Genomic DNA, 24,966 nt, shown 5'->3' with positions numbered 1-24,966 from the left:
ATCAAAATCAAAGTTGCCATTGAAATTTACATGTGTTGGAAAATTTGGGGATCGAAAAAAACTGACAGCATCTGAAACTACAGCATATATAAACATTTCTTTTTGAACATGAATAAACTTCCATAATGACAGATCACAAGGAAGATCAAGTCAATGAAATAGAGGCTCTCGAGTCAATATACCCAGATGAAATTGAAGGTTTATAATGTTAAATTATTAAATTTATTGTTTTGGAAAAAAAAAGCAAACATTCTCAATATAAACATTTATGAAGAAGAGCCCTGTCGCTTGGTCTTAAACTTCCCATCACTTTATGATCGTTGTGTGATTGTGATACGAGGGTGCTATAAAGTATAATTGATATAAAGCACTTAGAAACATGGTTATTGTCGAGCCTTTGACTTTAGTCGAAAAAGCGAGACTAAAAAGTAAAAACACAAAAATACTGAACTCCGAGGAAAATCAAAAATCAAAAGGCAAAATCAAAAGTCCAAGCACATCAAACGAATGAATAACAACTGTCATATTCCTGACTTGGTACAGACATTTTCTAATGTAGAAAACGGTGGATTGAACCTGGTTTTATAGCTAGCTAAACCTCTCACTTGTATGACAGTCGCATCAAATTCCATTACATTGTCAACGATGCATGAACAAAACAAACATACTCAAAGAGTAAAAATGTCAAAAATAGGGGTACAACAGTCAATATTGTGTTATCATCTTAATATCACTACATAAACAACAAGCGATCCTACATTTCGTCGTCGTCAGTGTCGTCGGCGGCGGTGTCCACAAATATTCACTCTGTGGTTAAAGTTTTTGAAATTTTAGTAACTTTCTTTAACTTTCTTAAAAGGGTTTACTACAATCATGACAATGTATCATGTCACTTTTGTCAGACTAAACTAGTTTATTTATCATTGCATGAAAATTGCATTGAAACTGTTAAATTTTTATATGATTACATGTATTTATTATGATTTCAGTTCTGGAAACAGATCCATTTTACATATTTAACGTCATAATCAAACCTACAGAATTTGAAGAAACAGACGAGTCAGGTTAGTGATATAAATTAAGAAAATGTCACTGCAAAATGTATACTGTATAAAATTCTGAAATTATTGCAATATTTTAATGAATGCGAATAATATGACAATGTAAGTAAAAAAAATGTATGTTTCACAATAATAAGATATCTTATATACATAATTGTAAGCAGATTTTTTTCTAACATCACAAGAATAAATTTTGCATAACAGTCCATTTTTCAAAAATCGCAATGATAAATGCACTCAAAAATTTCTGAATTTACAGTATATATATATATATATATATATAATTATATACAATGTATAATGTATGTCATAAGAAAATGTCAAGTTAGTACTTAGCATACTTAGTCGTCATGGTAGATTGCAACCCTCCTCATATATAACATGTATAATTATTTCACAATGACTCCAAATCATTAAAAATCCTTTTTTTTGTTTTTTTTGTTAAATAAACCCAGCTCTTGAGAACTTTTGTGAAGAACATTTTAGATACCTTACTAGAAATAGTTCATGGAAAGGTGTAAAATGTTGACAAAATAGAAAGAGAGAATGGCTTCAAGAACATAAAACAACAGGGGTGGTACTTAAACAAGTGATTTCAAAATCACTTCTTTGAGTGATTCTGGCTGTGAAATATTTAAAAAAAATTCAAAATCACTGAAACAAGTAATTTTAGAAGTTAAAATTTAATCACTTCAATAAGTGTTTATAACATTTTTTGCATATTTTCCCCACAAGCTTGATTTTTTATTGGTAAAAAGACCAGAATTCCATTGAAAAAACAACTATGTACATGCAGAAATTGTCATAAATTGCTTGATAAGCCTGCCAGTTTTTACAGTTTATTTGAATATGCAAAAACTGGAATAATTTGTAGATCAGGACATACATTAAAATAAATCATTTTAATTCTAAAGAAAACCAATCAGGTCACCTAATGTTGACGTTTGTCTCATAGTAAGAGTAGTTAATGAATATTTGATTACAGAACAATTTCCAAGGGTACTTTTAAAAGCTTAAGGCACTAACTTACTGCCCAAGCCCACTGGTAAAATTGATATCCAAAGATAAAGGGATAATTGATATATATAGGAAAATTATAGAAAAGTTTGTGAAAATCTGGAAAATCAATGAAATTAGCATTTGAAGATCAAAGAAAACACCAAAATCACTTAAATAGGTGATAACTGAATATAAAAATTCACTGAAATAGGTGATAATGAAATCACTTGTTTAAGTAGCACCCCTGACTGATAAAGAAAACAGAATAATTGGGTGCTGTAATATAAAGAATAGAGTACAAATGTAAAAGAGGCTAAAAATAATGAGAGCAGAGAATTGTTCAAAAAAACTTGAATACAGAGATGAGGGTTCTTATCCATGTTATCCAGACAGTCAACTATAGCTATGTCTTTCTGATCAATCATTATTCGTAAAGCATAAAAAGAAAAACAGGATAAAAGTTAAAGAGATTTTTCTACAGGGATATTTATATTTTATGTACATTCCAGACATATCAGAGACTAGGCTAGCTATCTAGAAACTCATTTTCTAGTAAACAGTAAACTGATGAAACTATCTATCAAAAGAGAGGCAAAATATACCAGAGGCACATTCAAACTGATAAGTCGAAAATAAACTTAATTATTTTAATTTATAGATATTTTTTATACGACCGCAAATTTTGAAAAAATTTTCGTCGTATATTGCTATCACGTTGGCGTCGTCGTCGTCGTCGTCGTCGTCCGAATACTTTTAGTTTTCGCACTCTAACTTTAGTAAAAGTGAATAGAAATCTATGAAATTTTAACACAAGGTTTATGACCATAAAAGGAAGGTTGGTATTGATTTTGGGAGTTTTGGTCCCAACATTTTAGGAATTAGGGGCCAAAAAGGGCCCAAATAAGCATTTTCTTGGTTTTCGCACCATAACTTTAGTTTAAGTTAATAGAAATCTATGAAATTTCGACACAAGGTTTATGACCACAAAAGAAAGATTGGGATTGATTTTGGGAGTTTTGGTTTCAATAGTTTAGGAATAAGGGGCCAATAAAGGGCCCAAATAAGCATTTTTCTTGGTTTTTGCACAATAACTTTAGTTTAAGTAAATAGAAATCTATGAAATTTAAACACAATGTTTATGACCACAAAAGGAAGGTTGGTATTGATTTTGGGAGTTAAGGACCCAACAGTTTAGGAATTAGGGGCCAAAAAGGGACCCAAATAAGCATTTTTCTTGGTTTTCGCACCATAACGTTAGTATAAGTAAATACAAATCTATGAAATTTAAACACAAGGCTTATGACCATAAAAGGAAGGTTGGTATTGATTTTGGGAGTTTTGGTCCCAACAGTTTAGGAAAAAGGGGCCCAAAGGGTCCAAAATTAAACTTTGTTTGATTTCATCAAAATTGAATAATTGGGGTTCTTTGATATGCCGAATCTAACTGTATATGTAGATTCTCAACTTTTGGTCCCGTTTTCAAATTGGTCTACATTAAGGTCCAAAGGGTCCAAATTAAACTTAGTTTGATTTTGACAAAAAATGAATCGGTTGGGTTCTTTGATATGTTGAATCTAAAAATGTACTTAGATTCTTGATTATTGAAGTTTTTTGGTCCAGTTTTCAAATTGGTCTACATTAAGGTCCAAAGGGTCCAAAATTAAACTTTGTTTGATTTCATCAAAAATTGAATCCTTGGGGTTCTTTGATATGCCAAATCTAACTGTGTATGTAGATTCTTCATTTTTGGTCCTGTTTTCAAATTTCAAATTCTACATTAAAGTCCAAAGGGTCCAAAATTAAACTAAGTTTGATTTTAACAAAAATTGAATTCTTGGGCCTCTTTGATATGCTGAATCTAAACATGTACTTAGATTTTTGATTATGGGCCCAGTTTTCAAGTTGGTCCAAATCAGGATCTAAAATTATTATATTAAGTATTGTGCAATAGCAAGTCTTTTTAATTGCACAGTATTGTGCAATGGCAAGAAATATCTAATTGCACAATATTGTGAAATAGCAAATTTTTTTTTAATTAGAGTTATCTTTCTTTGTCCAGAATAGTAAGCAAGAAATATCATATTGCACAATATTGTGCAATAGCAAGAATTTTTTTTAATTGGAGTTATCTTTCTTTGTCCAGAATCAACTTAAATCTTTGTTATATACAATATACAATGTATATACACTTTTTACTACCAACTGATAAATTTAAATAATCTTTACCATTCAGTGATAACAAGCAGTTTATTTACATCTTAATATTTTATGATGTATTTAAATGAGTAGTTATTGTTGCAAACTCCATTAGAAATTTGAATTGATATCAGTTTTGAAAAAGGGAAACGGGGATGTGAAAAAAAGGGGGGGGTAAACTTTTCTCATTTCAGATTTCATAAATAAAAAGAAAATTTCTTCAAACATTTTTTTGAGAGGATTAATATTCAACAGCATAGTGAATTGCTCAAAGGCAAAAAAAACCTCTTAAGTTCATTTGACCACATTCATTCTGTGTCAGAAACCTATGCTGTGTCAACTATTTAATTTTAGATTTAAAAAGTTTGAAGAAGAAATCTTTAATTGATTTGTAAAATCTTGGCATTTGTTTTGTGTAAAAAAAAACCATGTAATGTCAAAAATTTGATCACAATCCAAATTCAGAGCTGTATCATGCTTGAATGTTTTGTCCATACTTGCCCCAACTGTTCAGGGTTCGACCTCTGCGGTCGTATAAAGCTGCGCCCTGCGGAGCACCTGGTTTTTTATCTTAAAGTAAAAAAGTGTACATTTGTTTATACATGGAGCAGTCTTGTTATTTACATATAAATAACCTTCATTTGAACAATAGATTATAATGTAATATTTTTATCTATCATCTCTATTACAGCAAGTTGTACTGTGAAGTTTCAGTATGTTCAGAATTATCCAGATGAAGCTCCTGTGTTTGAGATCACAGATCTGGAAAACTTGGATGAAGAATATGAAGATATTCTAAATGATTTTATAAATGAACAGGTAAAGTGCATTAAATTTTAACATTACCTGCTGTTTTGGCTGCAGGAAAGAATCTGGTAAAAATGTCTGTAGATTTTGCCAAAAGATGTGGTTTAGTACAGCCATGACATTGCACATGTTAATTGCTTACATGTTATTCCTTTAAGAATCATTCTTGAATGACATAATGAAGCAAGTGTAACCAAAGGTGTTTTTTAGGTTGCATATTTTCTGTGTCAACTTTTACATATTTTACCCATGTCTGTGTAAAGAGTAGGTATCGGAATCCTGAGTCTCTGATCCTTCATATGTGACATTGTAGAACTTAACACTAGCAATTGCAAGTTTTCATTAGTTTATTAATAAATTACAATATAGCAAATATCAGCAATTTTGTAAAGATAAAAGTGTTCAAATGTAAATAAGTTAAAACTCACATAAAAGTGACAAAATATGGTGAGGTATGTGCAAGACCAGCAAGACTGAAAGAAAGCTATGTCTTTCTGACCAGTCACCAGTTTAAGAGCAATTCATTAGGAAAATGGATAGATGTCTGGGAAATCTCCATATGGATATTGTATGCATATTTCAGAGCATATTGGTCATGGCTAAAAAGGGTTGGCAGTCCCTGAACCTTAATATAAAGTAAATTTATGAATAAATTAAAATCTTTTATCAAATGTTTATATTAATACAGATTTCAGAGAATCTAGGAATGGCAATGGTATTTACAATTGTATCAGCACTTCAAGAAAAAATAGCTGTGATTATTGAAGATAGAAAGAGACAAGAAGAGGAAGAAAAAGAAAGAGTATTTAGAGAAAAAGAAGAAGCTGAACAGGTAATTTGTATATCTGAAATAATTGATTGTTGGTGTTGAACTTAACTTTCATCAGCACCCTTTGCTATTCATGTATCATGCATGTATTGCAGCCAGATTTTATAAGAGAAGGAAGCCATAGCTCCCTGAGAGAACCACAACTATTGACATGAAAACTGGCAATCCTAGTCAATTAAGAGCAGAGAAAAATGCACCTTGCCACAAGCTGGATTTCAAATCCACACCTTTAAAAGGACAAAATTTGAAGTATAGTTTTATGTTTTAAACAGAAATAAAAGCAGAAAATTTGAATTTAGTAGCCAGTTTGCTAAAGTTTAAAAAAAAATCTGCTCAAAAACATTACTGATGTATAATTGTCTTGAAAGACAATAAATTAACCTAATTTTGGTCTGTATACATGCAACTTTTAATTTGATCGTTCATTGGTTATGAGTTGCACATGTTCTCAGCATGTTCATTATTTGAAAGAAAAGAATGAACCATTCTGATGACTGTCGTAACTGTATCAATCCACAAAAGATTATGCTTATACAGATAAAAAAAAGAAAGAAAGAAAAACAATGGATATGGGGTATCCATCCACAACACAAAATCAGTATGTGCACAGCAATAAAACCCAAAGAAACAGTGCTTTTATTGCTGTTTTTCATCTTAAAGTTACTATAGGATTTTTTACAAATTTAAACAGATGGGAAAAAAAATCGTCAATTATACTGGTCATACTGATGCATGTGCTTGTTTGCCTACTTATATTAATGCTTTATTTTTATGTTGGGTCACATGACCATAGTCTTCCGAGGTCACTCAATGGTTTTTGAGAAAGTTTTGAGTTCAGCCCTAAGTTGGGCAGGAAACGCTGATACTTTATAATGATCCCATGTATTGTTTATTACCTTATATGGAACTTTTATAAATTTGTACATAATTTTGTATGTTCTTAATCAAGATAAGAGTTTGAGTCAAATTAGTGGTAATTTATTTGACAGCTTATTCCTCATGTTCCTCTTTTATCATGTTTATGATATTTTAATGATCTTTAATCTGATAATTTCAATGTTGATTTTGAATGATACATTTTTATTTCAATGTTATAATGTTATAAGGAAATATTTATATATTGCTATATATTGAAACATTTCATTATGGACTATTTAACACAATCAACTTCCTTCCTCAAGCTTGCAAATGATCATTTGATGATGTCATGACCAATCAGAACATCCAAATCAGATTTTCCCATGATGCACCATGAAACATCACCATTTCTTGAAAATGGTCCATTGTAGTCTGTTTATACTTTAACTGTTATTTTTCTACTTTCAGAAAAGGTTTGAAGGCACAAAAGTTTCAGTTGAAACATTTTTAGCATGGAAGTTGAAGTTTGAAGCTGAGGTCAATGAACTGAAAGCACAGCGATTAAAAGATAATCCAGAACCAAAAGGATTATCTGGTAATTTTATTCTAGATAGTATATACATGAAAACTCCGTGTTGAAGGCCGTACCTTGACCTATAATGGTTTACTTTTGTAAATTGTTACTTGAATGGAGAGTTGTCTCATTGGCACTCATACACATCTGCCTATATCTATGAAATTACAGTCAAACCTGAATATAAAAGTCACCCTCAGAAAAAGAGAAAAATTACCATTATAAATGAGGTGGCATGGAATTAAAAAAAGTTCAAAATGATAAGGTATTACCACAGTGAGACAGAGAGAGGTTGCCCTTGCAAGACAGGCCTTTGCTTAATAGAGTCCTAGGTTGTTTGATTGACTACATGAATAAAAATAATGTTCTATCGATACATGTATAGCAATATGGTTTAACTTTAATACTTATTTATGTATTTAAAAAAAATGAAACGTGTATTAAATAGCAAAAGTTCTATTTATTTCATTTTATGCAGAACTTTAAAAAAGGTTATTCTTTTGACATGAATATTACCTTATATTTTACTATCTATCTTCAACAGGTTGCTTTTGTTATTTGTCAAAAAACAAGAAAAGGAATCACCGTAGTGTGTTTAAGCATGAGGCTTTTTTACTTTTATTTTCTGTAGTGTGACAAGGGAGACAAATCTTTTTCAACAAATTGACATTTTCATAAGTTTTTCAAAATAATCCTGTTTATCTGTATTTTACTTATAAATGGACTTAGTTTTCTGCCAGTTAACATTACATTCACTCTGTGGTTTAAGTTTTTGTAATTTTAATAACTTTCTTAAACTGTCCTGGATTTCTACCAAGCTTAGACAGATCTAAGCTTGGTTATGATCAAAAGCTAGTATCTAGAAGGAAATTTTGTAAAAATATATTTTCTATTTTTCCGTATTTTACTTATATATGAAAGTACTTTTTCTTCCAGTTAATATTACATACAATGCAATCTGCAGATAAAGTTCCTAAAACAATTATTAGCTTCATAAAATAGGCGAGACACTGGGTTCCATGGAACCCTTACAATTTCTTTTTAGAATGATAGTGATACATATATATATATGTGAAGTATTTTTTGTCACTCCTTGAAATTGTTGAAACAAAACATGTATTACTATTAAAGTCATAATGAATAAAAGACTGGCAAATAAGGATAACATTTTCTAATTTTGGATTCAGTTTATTAAAGTAAAATTATTTTTTTTTTGTATGCAGGCAAAGAAATGTTCATGCAGGATGACAAGTTGGATGAATCAGATATGATATTTTTACAGTCAGGTATGTTCACCTATCAAATTTCTTTATTATGTCGCGCTACAGCAGAGGGGGCATTTAATTTTCCCTTCTTTGTCTGTATGTATGTCCTAAAACTAGTTTCCGTTCTCTAATTTAGTTTCCCTCAACCAAATGTTATGAAACTTGTTATTCACAATGCTTATTACCACAAAACTCAGATCAAGTACAAATTGGGTAGCGTCACTTTTACAGTTCCTTAGTAATGTCCTTGTATAACATTATATGCAAGTTATGTCCTTATATAACATTATATGCAAGCTGGGGCATCATCTTTGTCCCATGGACACATTCCCCAATTATTTAAGAAACTGCTTACTCAATTAACCATTTCTGAATATATGTTTCTATTGTTTAAAGCATTGCTGTCTCTTTGACCTACTGCCCATATCTTCAATAATGCGTATAAAAAAGTAGGGCATATAATTATAAGTATATCATACATGTACCTGATTATTTTCATTTTCACATCATGACATGTAGAAATTTCTATAAGACAGTTGAATGAAATGATATATTTTGGCTTAACTAATATACATTTGTATTTTAGGGGCCAGCTTAAACCTGGCCTCTGGTTGTGTGATTTTCTTACTTCTCTTGAGAACCATTGATGGCCTGTGCTCTCTAGTCAGGTTGTCTCTATGACTCATTCACCATTTCCATTCTCAATTTTACTTTTAAAAATATTTCTGAAACTTCATTATATGATTAAGATTGTGATCAGCAGTGTTCTCCCCAGAAATTTTTGAAGGCGCAAAATTCAAGGGCGCGTAACTCTTTTTTTGGGTGAAATATTGTGACACGAAAGCAATCAGTCATAAATCATGTCATGCAATATGAATTATAAGGCTTATTATGATGTATTATGAAAGAGTATAAATGAGAAGTCAGTGTGTCAAATCAGAACTTTATGACTAGGATTAATAAAATATGGTTTTTTTCTTCAAATAAAATATAGTTCTTGTTGTTTGGATGGTAATTTTCATTTAATTTCTGTGGATTTTTTATGTCCCTCAAGCAACTCTTTGCAGGGTTGATAGAATTTTTAGGCGTCGATCGGATTGTGCATCAATTTGTCCAGTCCTGTAAACTCTCTCACATGTACAATTCCTTCCAGATTTTTATGAAACTTATATCATAGGTTTATATAAGCAATGTCTTGAAAATCAGTGCTGATCAATTATTTTAAAAAGAGTTGTGTCCCCTTGGAAACATTGATTATATGGAAAATGATACAGTTAGGGCTCTAATTTGTACAATTCTTATGTTAGTAATGTCTTTATGCAGATGGAATCAGTATCAATCTATTATTTTGAAAAAAGAGTTATGTTCCTTGGAAACATAAATTATATATGGAAAATTGCATCATCTTAGCGCTCTGATGTGTTCAATTCTAGTCAGATTTTTATCATAAGTTTATTTTAGCTATTTCTTTGTTGAGTTCAACAATAAGTGTTGATCAATAAGTTTTAAAAGAGTGAGGCCCCTTTAATATTATGTATCGTGTTTCTTGTGGTTAGTACTTCGCTTAAAGGGATAATTCGCGAATTTTCACTTTTAATCTTATTTTGTTCATAATACCATAAAAAACATATTCACCAAGTTTTATTTTGATATGAAATCTAATAAAGGAGAAAATTGGGAATTATTAATTTTATTTCTTGAAACTTCCTGACTTATGTGACGTAGTTTAAGTCTTTGATGCATGCCGGGAGTGAAAATATCTCATTTAAGTCTTGTTCGTTAACCATTTAATAACGCCATTTAAAGCGCATCGACGACTTTTGGTGTAGCTATTAACCAACGAAAAATAAGTGATAGCCATGCAACTTTTAAAATTAGATCGTGTGGATATTTTAAATCGAATTTTAATAATAAAATTAATTCATACAAGAGAACATTTTTATGATTTTTTCTACAAATACTTTAAACAAACATATGAAATTGACATGATCAATAGTGTAATAAAAATACATGTTTGTATTTTGACCTTTTTGCTTCATTCCAGCAAACATTTTCACTTGCTTGTATCACCAAGGAAAAATGAGGTATTTTTCCTTAGCAATATTTTTGAATAGTTTTGTATTGTAATAGAAAAATGTAGTTTATTTTATTTCATATGGTTTATTAGTTAATGTATGCGGGTTCTACTTTGTAAACTATTTTACATAAAATTATTGTTTAAATGTTCTATACATTTTCAAGCGTAGGATACTTCAAATATGTCAAATAAGCACTTTTATAAACTATTGAACTTGTCTGGACAATGAGACTGCAGCAGTTACCAAATTATATATATGTCTAGTAAAGTTATAAAGAGCATCTTAAAAGTTCGGACAACGGTCAAGCGTTATAATATTTGTATAAATAAATCTATATTTTCTTTATTTCTTTAAGGATAAATCAAAGTATTAGAATGTCAACATGTCAAAACTAAGTAAAGGCTGAATGCAAATAATTCACGTTTCAAAGAAAACATAATTAGACTGTCTTTCTTAATTCTGGATTAGGGATTAAGTTAAACTTGAGGTAAAGCTATTAGCACCTTCAAAATATTACAATAAGACTGTAATTAGCTATTTCCTATTTAAGATAAAATACAATAGAAGTGCTATAGTTTAGTTACATAATTTTATATTTTAACTATATATTTGAATTGATAAAAATGTATCTAAGGGACCATAAGTTGAATACTAAGGATTAAAATAATTACCCTCCCCTTTTCAGGAGTTATGTATTTTGATTGGTCAAGTTAATATGATATACATAAAATGATTATTGAAATTATGGCAGATGGAGATGCGTTTTTAGAAAGTGACTTGGATATATGAACTTAATGTAATTTTAGAGATTGGATAACTTAGGGTTTTGTCACATCATGGTGACTTAGTTGCATATTCGTTTACATGTATTTCTTGTGTTGTAAAATAAGAATGCTTTATCTATTCGAGAATAATTAATATACCATCATTGAACTTAGTGTTTTATTGACTTCTTGTGCGTTATATGAAGAAAACCAGACAATGAGATACCTATGCTCTACCATCACTATTCAGAGTTAGTTCCCCTACAAAATAATATGATAGGAACTGGGTCGCAGAATGTCAGCTAGTTCCCCCACTTATTGACATGCAATCCGGTCTGGTCATAGAGTGGTTCGAGGACCCGGGTTCGTTTCTCGTAAAGAAGATGCTTGCTGAACTTTAAGGACTAGTGCCATAATATAGAAGATCCAGGACAGGAAACCGTATAGGAATTTAGCTATTTACTTATTCCTTGGTAACTGCAGAGGGTGAGTACAGCCTACTATTAAATCACCTGTGACACTTTTATATATAATAATAATTTTAATTTATTGAACATATAATTAGGTCTGATAAGTGATAAGGCTTATATTTTTCATCCCTCCTGAAGTCTAATATTATATTATTAAAATGGCAAAGTCTTTTGAGTTCAAGAACAACTTCATGGCTAATGTAGAAACAGCCATTGTAAATAGTAATAAAATAAGGGTTAAATTAGGTAATATTTATATTAATGCTCTTGTAGACTCTGGTGCTACAATTTCTGTTATTAATGAGCAATTGCTTAGAAGAGCATTTTATAAGAAAGAATTACCAGTCATAACTACTACAGATTTACATGAAATTCGTGGAGTATGCAATACTGTACATAATGTTCAAGGGAAAATTGATTTGGACATAGATGTCAATGGATTAGTTATGCCCTTTTCTTTTTATATTTTAAGAGATGTTGGATTTCACTTAATCCTTGGTCAAGATTTTTTGACTACTCATAAGGCAAATATTGATTTTTCAAATGGTTGTGTTTCATTTCATAATGATTTTACTATTGCTGCCTTGGAGTCTGGAAAGAATTTAGAGAGATATTTCATAGCAAACACAAACAAAACGCTGACTTTAAAAGCATATACAGAGAATGATATACAACTTTCTATCAATAAATTCCCAACAAATACAACAGTGCTGTTAGAGCCACACGATAATTTGATAAACAGACAAATATTAGGTTCAAATTGTCTCAGTGTAGTTAAAAATGCAAAAGTTTACTACAGAGTGCTAAATCCAACAAATGAAGACATTGTTATAAAGGCAAATTCACCAATTTCAAAAGTTTGGAAATCACCCACAAAACCAATCTGTGCCTTAGATAACAAATCAAAATCAGATGTTCAATTTCAAGACCCAATTAAAGAGGCATTAAATCTTAATGTTACAATTGATTCCGATAACATTACTAAAGAACAACACCAAAAACTTCTAAAGTTAATAGGATCAAATAGGAATGTTTTCGCTAAAGATGCGTCTGAATTAGGCAAAACAGACTTGCATTATCACAATATTGAAACGACAAATGAATCACCAGTAAGGTCTAAACGGTTTCAATATTCACCAAAAATGCAAGAAATTATGGAGACACAAATCAAAAATCTCAAAGAAAATGACATCATAGAAGAATCAATGTCTCCTTACCATAGCAGTGTAATCTTAGTGAAAAAACCAAACAATACATACAGATTCGTTTTAGACTTTCGAAAATTGAATGAGGTCACTAAAAAAGTTTCTTTCTCAATTCCTAAAATAGAAGAGGTTGTTGATACAGTTGGCTATTCAAGAGCTAAAATGTTCAGTTCACTTGATCTTGCTAGTGGATTTCATCAGGTGCCACTTGATGAACAGTCAAAACATAAAACAGCATTCATGACACCACAAGGTCAATACCAATTTAAAAGATTGTGTTTTGGTTTAACAAATGCACCTGCAACATTTCAAATGTTAATGACTAAAGTCTTACAAGAACTAAATTGGAAGGTTGCACTTATATACATAGATGACATATTAGTGTTTTCCAAAAACTTTGATGAACATCTTGAACATTTGAATCTGGTATTTCAAAAATTAAAACAAGCAAAGTTAACTTTACAACCCTCAAAATGTCATTTTGCGGCAAAACAAGTAAAATATTTAGGACACATTATCTCTGAACATGGCATACAGGTTGACAAATCTAAAACAGTTGCAGTTTCTGAATATCCCATTCCAAAATCAGTCAAACAATTACGTAGCTTTCTTGGTATGTGCAACTATTACAGAAAATTTATTCAAAACTACAGTAAAATTTGTTCCTCTCTTACAACACTATTAAAGAAAGATGTAAAATTTGATTGGACAACAAAACAAGATGATGCATTCAATACATTAAAAAAAAAACTGACATCTGCACCAATCCTTGCATTTCCTGACTTTGAAAAAGAGTTTTTCCTGTCAATAGATGCGTCAGATTCAGCAATTGGTTATGTATTAGGTCAAAAACATCATGAAGGACTAGAAAAAGTTATTGCATATGGAGGTAGAGGTTTAAGAGATCAGGAAAAACGTTGGCATATCAATCACAAAGAAGGGTTAGCTCTAATTGAAGCTATAAAAACTTTCAAACCGTATATAGTAAACAATCAGTTTACAGTTTACACTGATAGTATAACCGTGCGATGGCTAAATAACTCAAAGGACGCTACTGGACGACTTGGGAGGTGGTCATTGTTTTTACAGCAGTACACTTTCAACATTGTTCATAGACCAGGCACCCAGAACCAAAATGCTGATGCTTTGTCACGAAGAGATTATCCCATAGATAGCCAAGACAAAGAATACCAATCTGATGATGACCTTCCAGAGATTGGTTCACTTCATGCTGAAAGGAAAGAACATATAGCAGTCACCTTTGAGTTTGGCTGGGAAAACAGCATCCGGATTCCTGAAGTTCTAGCTATTGAAGAGGACCAACCTAAAGATCCTGATGAGATGTTACCAACACGTCAAACCTTGTACCAGCTACAAAGAAACTGTCCAGACTTCAAACCAATTTTTGATTATAAACTAGAAGGACTTGTTCCAGATGAGGTTCAAAAGGCAAGATCTCTTGTTGCAAAGGCGTACCATTATGAAATTATTGAAGGCATTTTGTACCATATGGTTTCCGAAAATTCAAGAAAACTTCCTCCAGGCCACAATTTCCTAAAACAACTTTGTGTTCCAGCTGTCCTACGACGTGATGTGATGTTATGTTACCATGATAGTAAAATGGCAGCTCATCCAGGTGTTGAGAGAAACCATGCATCCTTACGTTTAAAATACTATTGGCCAAATATGTATTCCGACATAGACAAGTACGTAAGAACATGTGAACAGTGCCAGAAATCAAAGAACTCTAAACATCAGAGACCAGTACCCCTTACTCCTTTGCCAATTGAAAATGTGTTTGAAAGAATGCATATGGATTTTTTAGAACTATCAACAACACCTGACAAACACAGATACTTGCTACTAGTGGTTGACAGTTACTCGAAATGGTGTGAGGCATTTCCCTTGAAATCTATGGAAGCGAAGGTGGTTGCTAAAGTATTATTCAATGAGATAATTTGCCGCTGGGGAAGTCCACGTTGTATCATATCTGACAGAGGTGCCAATTTCATGTCCAAGCTTGTTCAAGCTCTTTGCGAGTTATGTGATGTTACTAGACACTATACAAGTAGCTATCATCCGCAAACCAATGCAGCCTGTGAAAGAATGAATTCTTATATCATTCAATCCCTTCGTTCATATTGTAACAAAGAACAGACAGATTGGCCAGATTTTATCCCTCCAATCATGATGGCTTACAGGTCCACACCTGCAACACAGTCAACTCAATTCTCACCATTTGAAATACTGTTTGGACAACCAATGAGGCTGCCTATTGATGTGTCTTTAATACCAAAACAAACAATGCCAAGGGAAACTAAACAACATGTAAATGAATTGGTAAACAGATTAAAACTCTACCGTGAAGTTGCTGCTAAAAACCAGAAAGAAAAACAAGACAAATATACCTTTCAACACGACAAAAAAGCAGTTCAACCAACTTTCGTTGCTGGGGCAAAAGTATGGCTATATTGTAGCAGAACACCAAAAGGCAAGAATCACAAATTAGTTCAAAGATGGACAGGTCCTTACCGAATTCTGTACAAAGGGCCAAATAATACCTTTAAGATTAAGAATACTGAAACACAAAAAGAGGTTAAGGCATTAGTACATGCTAAGAGACTGAAAGACTACCATAATCCCCTAGACCGTCCAAATTATCTGCTGCCTGAATATGAAGACATTCTACTTGATGTAGAAGAGCAAGATGATAACGAAGCCACAAATGTTGAGCGTAATAATGACCTTATTGATTCACAAAACATGCAAAATGAAGACAATAATCAGACACAAAATGAAGTTCAGACTCAAAGTTCAGTTCAAAATGATACAAATATTCAAGACAAACATAATTCACAGGTCAAAAATTCACAAAAGGCAAACCAAGGGGCATCACAAAATCAAAACAGATTACAAAACCCTCAGCATACCGCATTTCAGTCCAATGAAATTGAAAAACTTGTTGAATATAGTCTTTATCAGGGTAAACCTATATACAAAGTAAAATTGACTGGTAAGCCAGGAACTAGTTGGCAAGATGGTTCACGTATTCCAGAAAATTTAAAACAGGATTACCATAGACAATACAATGCAAAAGGACGAAAGCGGAAACGTCCAGGAAAACACAAATTTTTTGAGTCAACTAAAAGTCCGTCAGTTCAAGTCATACAAACTTATAAAGCATTTCCCAAAACAAAACCAAATTCATTTCAAAACAAGGGAAATAGTCAACAATTCAGTCAAGTACCTAATCAAAATATTGTAGGTGTCTTATTAGACAAAGATCAAAAAGAGTCCAGATATTTAGTAAAGTATTCAAACGGTAATGTCTGTCGAGGCCCAAAAAGTACTTTATTTATGAGTGATGATTTAAGGCCTGATGTGTTCAGGCAATTTTTAAAAGTGCTTAAACAAGAAGAAAATATATGTGCACAATCTCATAATCCAGTACAACCAAATGATTTTGTTCCAGTTTCACAGTTTAATATTGAAACAATGAAATTTATGCACCATTTTACACCTACAACACGAAGAGCAATACCCACTCAATATTCATCTGGTCATGGCATTAACAGGTTCAGATTAAAACTTATTGAACATTATGCAAGGGTTAATGGCAATGATCCAAGTCTGTACTAGTTCCTTACCAAAACTGGGTAGGTTATAGGTTCTGCTTTAATCGAGCTTTTGTTCTTAAAAAGACATGCTCGTATAAGTTGTTAAGGATCTATATACTTATTTCAGCATTGTTCATGCTCTTGTCCTAGACAAAGACCATGGAATACAATTTGTTTTCCAATAGTAATGTAATTTTTGTTGTTCTTATCAATCAACACTAAAATAAAGTAATAAGACATAAATTAAAAATAACAATGATTGTTTAATGTGATGGCAAATTTAGAAACATTTTTAAACTGTAGAGTAAGGGTTGGTCTCGTCAACCAAACCTTACTTCTTACAGGCAGTTTAGTATGGAAGTGACGACTCCATGCTGAATTATTATCAAATTCGGGAAATTCATTTTCCTTGATTTCTTAAGATTATGATACATCATTGTTATTTTTGGTTTTTGAAGTATTAATATATATATCTAATCAGTCAGTTATAAAAGTCCAAAAATTTATTTTTACCCTATATTTCTTAAGTAATGTGTTAGTTAATCCCAAGGGTTTGTACTTTATAGTTTTTAATAAATTCAAAGATCAACTAAAGAATAATATTAATGCTATGTACATGTAGATACTAAACGTTTCTCTATTAAATATAAACTCTGCTCTTCGCTTTTCAAAGGGCTAAGAATAAATAGTTTTTCAAGTTTATAGGATATTAATTTTTCATGTATTAAGGCCAAAATAAATTGTCACAAGGTGATTTTAGTAAGCTGTGTCTCATTATACTCAGTAGTATGGAAGATGTTACAATAACATTTATGATTATACAGTTTAGACTATTTCAGAGGATTCTAGTACAGAAAATAACCAGAATACAAGACATTTTCAAAGTAAATTGCAGTTAAGCAATCAAGTTCTGTGCTTTGCTCGTGGGAAAAAGAGATATATTCAGCCTCATTCTAGTGTCGGTTCCTCATGCTTGTCAAATATTATATAAAGGAAAAATCCATTAGGTTATGGATTTCATGTTACATTTCGGAATATGTAACATTTCATTGTGTGTCTTTTTTTGAAACTTCCATGTGGACATGGATTTCAAAAGTTTTACATTCGTTGATGTAAAACATTAGTGGATCAGGTGAATCTCCATGTGGATATGGAATTCACAGTTTACATCCGTCATATGTAAATTTCTTCAGTTTCATGCGGATTGAAACTTCGAAGGTCAGGAAAACCATATATAAGGTATGAATCGCCATGCAGAAATGGGATTTAGAAGTTTCATGTGGATTGAGACTTCAAACCAGGCAACTGGTTTATGCCGATAAAACATCCTTCGGGTACCACTCTCTTCTGAGAGGAAGGTTTGTTTTGTATCCAGAAGAATTGTCGTGTTCGTGCAACAGAACAGATGTGTTCCAGAATATTTCAGACCAATAGACTATTATCAAAAGATTCGTATCAAAAGATTCATATCAAAAGATTCAAATCATAAGACTGTGTTAAAATAACTATTCATTTCGTTAATAATGAGATTTATGTCAAAGGATTCATATCAATAGAAGCAAAACCAAAAGATTCATATCAATAGAAGCAAAACCAAAAGACTGTGTTCTAAGGACTATACATTTTTTGTTCAATGACGTTAATAATGATATTCATGTACATAATTCAGGATGTGTTTACTTTCAATGAGGATATTTCAATTATTGTAGAATAGTTTGCTTTTATGATATAATGTTAATTTAAATAATGTGTGTTACCATGTAGTATATATATTATGCACATATATGAAAAGTTTTTTTTTTTATTATTGTTATTTCTTCTTTCTATAAGAAAAAAAAAATCTTTTGTGGAAGAAGGGAAAGTATATCACCAAGGAAAAATGAGGTATTTTTCCTTAGCAATATTTTTGAATAGTTTTGTATTGTAATAGAAAAATGTAGTTTATTTTATTTCATATGGTTTATTAGTTAATGTATGCGGGTTCTACTTTGTAAACTATTTTACATAAAATTATTGTTTAAATGTTCTATACATTTTCAAGCGTAGGATACTTCAAATATGTCAAATAAGCACTTTTATAAACTATTGAACTTGTCTGGACAATGAGACTGCAGCAGTTACCAAATTATATATATGTCTAGTAAAGTTATAAAGAGCATCTTAAAAGTTCGGACAACGGTCAAGCGTTATAATATTTGTATAAATAAATCTATATTTTCTTTATTTCTTTAAGGATAAATCAAAGTATTAGAATGTCAACATGTCAAAACTAAGTAAAGGCTGAATGCAAATAATTCACGTTTCAAAGAAAACATAATTAGACTGTCTTTCTTAATTCTGGATTAGGGATTAAGTTAAACTTGAGGTAAAGCTATTAGCACCTTCAAAATATTACAATAAGACTGTAATTAGCTATTTCCTATTTAAGATAAAATACAATAGAAGTGCTATAGTTTAGTTACATAATTTTATATTTTAACTATATATTTGAATTGATAAAAATGTATCTAAGGGACCATAAGTTGAATACTAAGGATTAAAATAATTACCCTCCCCTTTTCAGGAGTTATGTATTTTGATTGGTCAAGTTAATATGATATACATAAAATGATTATTGAAATTATGGCAGATGGAGATGCGTTTTTAGAAAGTGACTTGGATATATGAACTTAATGTAATTTTAGAGATTGGATAACTTAGGGTTTTGTCACATCATGGTGACTTAGTTGCATATTCGTTTACATGTATTTCTTGTGTTGTAAAATAAGAATGCTTTATCTATTCGAGAATAATTAATATACCATCATTGAACTTAGTGTTTTATTGACTTCTTGTGCGTTATATGAAGAAAACCAGACAATGAGATACCTATGCTCTACCATCACTATTCAGAGTTAGTTCCCCTACAAAATAATATGATAGGAACTGGGTCGCAGAATGTCAGCTAGTTCCCCCACTTATTGACATGCAATCCGGTCTGGTCATACTTGTAAGGTGGAAATAAAATGTGTATTGTTTTGTGACACCTAAAGAATGTTGAGTGCGTCGGTTAACTCAAGGTAATTAAAGGATTAATGCATAGCATTATGTAATTCTAATCCTTTGATCCTCATTCAGTGAAATCTAGGCGTCACGGTTTACTGGCTTGAAGGTGTGAACAACATTTCGTATGAATTGAAAACGGTAGTCAGTCAAAGTTTTAGACACAGAAATCAAGGACTTATATAGACGTCCCTGCAGAAATGTAAAAAAAAGTTAATTAATTAACGGGAATAATAAGGTCGCACAATAACTGGATAGCTGTTGTATATTTTTATATTTTGCATAAGCATGATAAGATCACTTTTAAATGAATTATGACTTTTGATTAATTCAGTAACGATAAAATACTTTATTATTTTAATTGAAGTATAAATTCATAATAAAAATGGCCTTCTAATTACGAGTGTATGAACCAAAAATTGTACTATTTTAGATTAGGATCGGCAGCCTTAAATATTTCAAACAGATCATTAACAATTGCAATTATATAATTTAGTCCATCCAAAGTTATCTTTAATTACCTATTTAGGAATTAATGTTTTCATCAAAATATTTCAAATCTCACAAAGCACGAATACTTCAGATATTTGATAATTTTTTTAAAAAATTGACAGAAAATTTAAGAATCTTTTTGGAATGGAATCGAAATTTACGAACATATATGCTTTTCAAGTGTGAAAAACAACATCATTTTGTTTTACATAATCGGGAATGTCCTTAACAAAATAGTCTTCGTCTCACACCGTAACTATATCGGGCCCAATTATATATAATACTTTAGCTATTTGACCAACAATGTATAAAAAAAAAAAAACAGAACGAATTTAATGTCATCTTTCCCTATTGTTTATTAATGTTATTATAAGTCTGTTTCAACTGGCAAGAATACCTATAAAGCGGACAAGCAGTTTGTTCTTTAAATTGCTGTCATTGAATATCAAGAAAGAAAATAAATCCCGAAATTGATTTGAAACTTTGATACTCTATAGTTTTCCTGGAAAATATTCACATCCCTTAGGGATTATTAGTGTACGTCCAGTTGCGTACATATAACATGCATGTCGGAACAATTGTGATGATGACGAATTTCTTCTTTTATTCGAGAACAATCTAATTGATATATAAATGTCCATAACTTCGATGAGCCAAAGAAAGTTATATATCGACCTGTATTTAAATCTCTTCTTCTTCTTCTTTTGGTATACAATAGTCTTTCGACATTTGATGATTACATACTGTTGGCATACGTGGACTAGTCCACTAACAAAACTTTTACCACAATTTACACAAAATGTATGTTTCTTTCTTATGTACAATGTATACATGTATATATTTGAATTTGCGCTATAGTTCCGTAACTTTTTATCCTGGCGTATATACGATGGTCAACAAGTGCGTACATTTTTTTAAATCAAAATTTCTGGTATGGTCCGATCTGTCCTTCACCATTGACAAAAAATATGTATATAGATTTTTATTTCATCAAATCTGTTGTTTATTTTTAGGTATTATCTATATTTTTATAAATAATTTTCTTTACATCAGAAATTTTATTCATAAACAAGCGTATGAGCAAGGATTTGTATAGTTAGACTAACTATACAAATCCTTGGTATGAGTTTAGTAATGACTAGTATATAATATCACTTTCGGACACGCAAGATAGAGATGCATATTATACACCTAATAGTTCAAAATGGAAAGTTATAAGTTATCGGCCGTGTACACTGACCAATACCCTAAGAAGTGAAACGATGCATGAATTTGCAAGGTCGACAGGAAATCGCTTGAATACCTGGACGTGTCACACCCCCTGCAATACCTTGTGGAGTAATACCTTTAGCCATGCAGGTGATCAGTGGAGCGAAGATCCTAATTTATTTGAATAAAGTTTATTACATAAAAGAATTATGAACTAATTAGATTTCCGAAAACAATTCAAGTTTCACGGAACACTTATTTATGATTTGAAACTTTTACTTTTTAACTAATTCCAATACTATCATTATTGTTAAAAATAACAGATCATGGTTATTAAAAAAAAAAGATAAGAAAATTTTCTGTATCAACTTAGTTATAGTTAACTAGTTGGATAAAACAACCGTACGATTGACAAGATATCAACACGCAATTACGACTACATCGGGTTACTGTAGTTTTGGTCCTTAGACATATCTTGGGAGCAATTCGGAGAAGGTAACAAAATGGCCGACCGGAGAGAATTGATACTCAAAATTTAAAATCGATGGTGATCTCTTATCAAGCAGAATAAAACTTTAATATTCATGAATTTGAGCATTTTTATACAGAATGAACATAATATCAATTTTTGATTTTTTTGCGAAGTTTCCCTTTAAGGGTTAGTAATGAAAGGCGTGTGTTCATATCAAATTGTATTCAAGTTATGCAGTGTTGCGCACAAGGCAATGTATGTAAACAATAGGCAACGTAAAACAATAGGTAACGTTAGTTACTAAGTAATGTACAGTAGCTAATACTTGACACCCCTCTGAAATATTGATTACATAAAAAATTACATTGTCAGTGTTCTCATTTATAATACTAAAATTACGAGGTCCAATTTGTCAGCCGTCATCACGTAAAAACGACAAATCAAAGAATTCAACTTTATATACAACTAATATAGTACAAAGGTGTAGATTAAAAATTACACCACTCCAGGCCCTTTTGTTTTCCACGTAATTAATATCGCCAATAATAAGAAGTTCCGGGTCGATACCGATACCGATACCAATAGTATAATCACCTGTTACCTATTACCTTATCTGTACGTTCCGCATCTGACAGGCGCACCACCAAACAGTGTATTCAGGATTAATATGCTATATAAACGGGTCATAATCACAGGGTTGATACTACTAAATTGTCAAATTGTTACCTATTGTAGTATTTTAATCCGTAAGACTTTCTAAGATAACAATACGAATACTAAAAATCTGGACTAAAAATAAGTTTCAATTTGTTAGCGGGCATGACGTAAAACAGCGAATCAAAGAATTCAACTTTATTTATAACTAATATAGGACAATGCTGTTGATTAAAAAATACTCCATTTCAGGACCTTTTGTTTTCCAAATATTTAATATTACATTTGTACCAATAATTGATAAGTTCCAGTTCGACGGGTTCAAACAGAAAGATTTGAAAGCAGAGAAAATTGTGTATTTTATAATGGGCATGACTTTATCAGATGACAGTACTAATACTAAGATAAGGCTTGCGCATAGTTATATACTTTAATTCAGTCACGGACCCTCGATATATGGGTGTGTTCTATTATGTATAATTATTACCCAAATATATCAGCATTATCTTTGACTGGTTTGAAAATAAATTCTGATGTATTATTTTTAAGGACTTATTCCCTTGAAATATTCATTGCAATAGAAATTACATTGTCTTTGCTCTGAAGCTTTCATTTATCTTAGATATTAGTATTAAAAAGTTTTAAAGAACAAAAAAAATGCTCTGTAAGTTATTGCCCTTGTACCCTTGATAGATTATATATGTGCAACAAGGGGGACACAGGGCTTGACATTAAAGTTTCTCCCATTATCCGGGACAAGTGGACACAGATGTCGGGCAAGTAGATTCACAATACTACTTGTCCCATCCTTGTCCGATAGGACAAGTACAATATCATGTCAGATATAAAATATATCAAATTCAAGACTTAAATTAATTCTCAAAATTTTAAAAGATTCTTTTGTTAATGATTGATAAATTGATTTATAATTTCAAATTAAATGATTTTTTTTTGTGTTCACAGAGGATGCAGATGTGGAAGTTGATGAGTCACTGTTTCAAGATATGGAAGACCTTGACATTGAAGATGATGAAGGCCTTGACCTTGATGATAGTGATGGTGCTGTTGATTAACAAATAAAAACTAATTAGTTTAATAAATTATATATGTAAATAATAATTTTAGATTTATAAAGGTGCACAACCCTTTTCTACATGCCATCATTTTGAATTTATAATTCATTCATCACTAGCAGTATACTGTTTACAAGTGATTATCTATACAGTGTGATGTGTTTTCAGATTCATCACTTAACAACTTCCTGTTTACCAAACACTTACATCATTTTACACATGAGTAGCCAAGCGGAGAATTTTCGTCACATTTTTCTCAGGAACTACAATTCAAGGATTTTAAAAATTTGGTTTCAGGGTTTATAAAAGTCAGCAGTACCATGTGACGGCTTTCAGATTCATCACTCAACAATTTCCTTTTTACAGTAATATTTGGGCGGGGGATCATCAGTTTCGCTATACCAAACTAAATACCAGTATGTAATAAAATTTTGTTATGAAAGGAAACTTGTAAAATGATTAGCAAGACATTTACCAGATAATTAGTTGATAAATTTTTTTCTGTTTTTATATGTGGATAAAATCCATCTAGAGACAAAGTGATAACAGAAAAAAAATATCAGCAATACAAGATCAAGAAAGAAGAGATATTTGTTTATTCAATTATGTTATACTTATTTTCATGGTTCAGCAACTTTTTCAAAAAATGTTAAGTATTTTTGTCATGCTAATTTCTCATTTATAAAAAAAAACGTAATTAAAGACAACAACACCCATCAATTACCGCATGGTGATTAATTTATTGTGGTCAACATGTTTCGCCAACAAGCGTGGCGTCTTCAGGACAATATTATACATGAAATCAAACAGTGAAGTACAAATTTTGCGGTTGTGCGGTTTGCCTTAACAATAGAGGTTGCTATAACGTGCACATATTGATTGTTGGCGAAACATGTCGACCACAATAAATTAATCACCATGCGGTAATTGATGGGTGTTGCTGTCTTTAATTACGTTTATTTGCTTTTATAGTGAAAGACAACTGTGAATACCGCGTGGTATCCACCCGCTATTACCCAACCGCACGATAACCACTTCAGGTGTTGGTTCACAATTTTTCAAGTTATAAATAATAAGAAAAGTATATTTGGTATATAGGTTTCTTGCAAGGTCTACTTGTCTGTCAGAGGGTTCTCCTGATCTGAACTTATCTTTGATTCGATTATTGATAAATCAGGGATGACAACAGGCATCCTGGCGGGCAGCTACCAAACTGTGTGTGTGCATGTACTCATAAACTGTGTGACCGAAACTTAACATTTTTAGTATTTTGTTACAGATGACAAAGTGGAGGTCAAGCT

At 31.3% G+C, this 24,966-nt stretch overlaps 1 protein-coding gene across 1 annotated transcript; it reads left to right on the top strand.

Moving 5' to 3' along the window:
* The first annotated feature begins 7 nt into the window (after positions 1-7).
* On the top strand, positions 8-23,711 carry LOC139491593 (RWD domain-containing protein 1-like). The gene is made up of 7 exons (XM_071279353.1): positions 8-198; positions 990-1,064; positions 4,948-5,075; positions 5,752-5,895; positions 7,219-7,345; positions 8,548-8,610; positions 23,556-23,711. The coding sequence occupies exons 1-7, from the start codon at positions 126-128 to the stop codon at positions 23,663-23,665; spliced, it is 720 nt and encodes a 239-aa protein (XP_071135454.1). The 5' UTR covers positions 8-125; the 3' UTR covers positions 23,666-23,711.
* The last annotated feature ends 1,255 nt before the right edge of the window (positions 23,712-24,966 follow it).

The sequence above is a fragment of the Mytilus edulis genome, chromosome 10 (assembly GCF_963676685.1).
Source record: "Mytilus edulis chromosome 10, xbMytEdul2.2, whole genome shotgun sequence".
Taxonomy (NCBI): Eukaryota; Metazoa; Mollusca; class Bivalvia; order Mytilida; family Mytilidae; genus Mytilus; species Mytilus edulis.
Note: the sequence above shows the minus strand (reverse complement) of the source record. Positions and strands in the feature narration are given on the sequence as shown.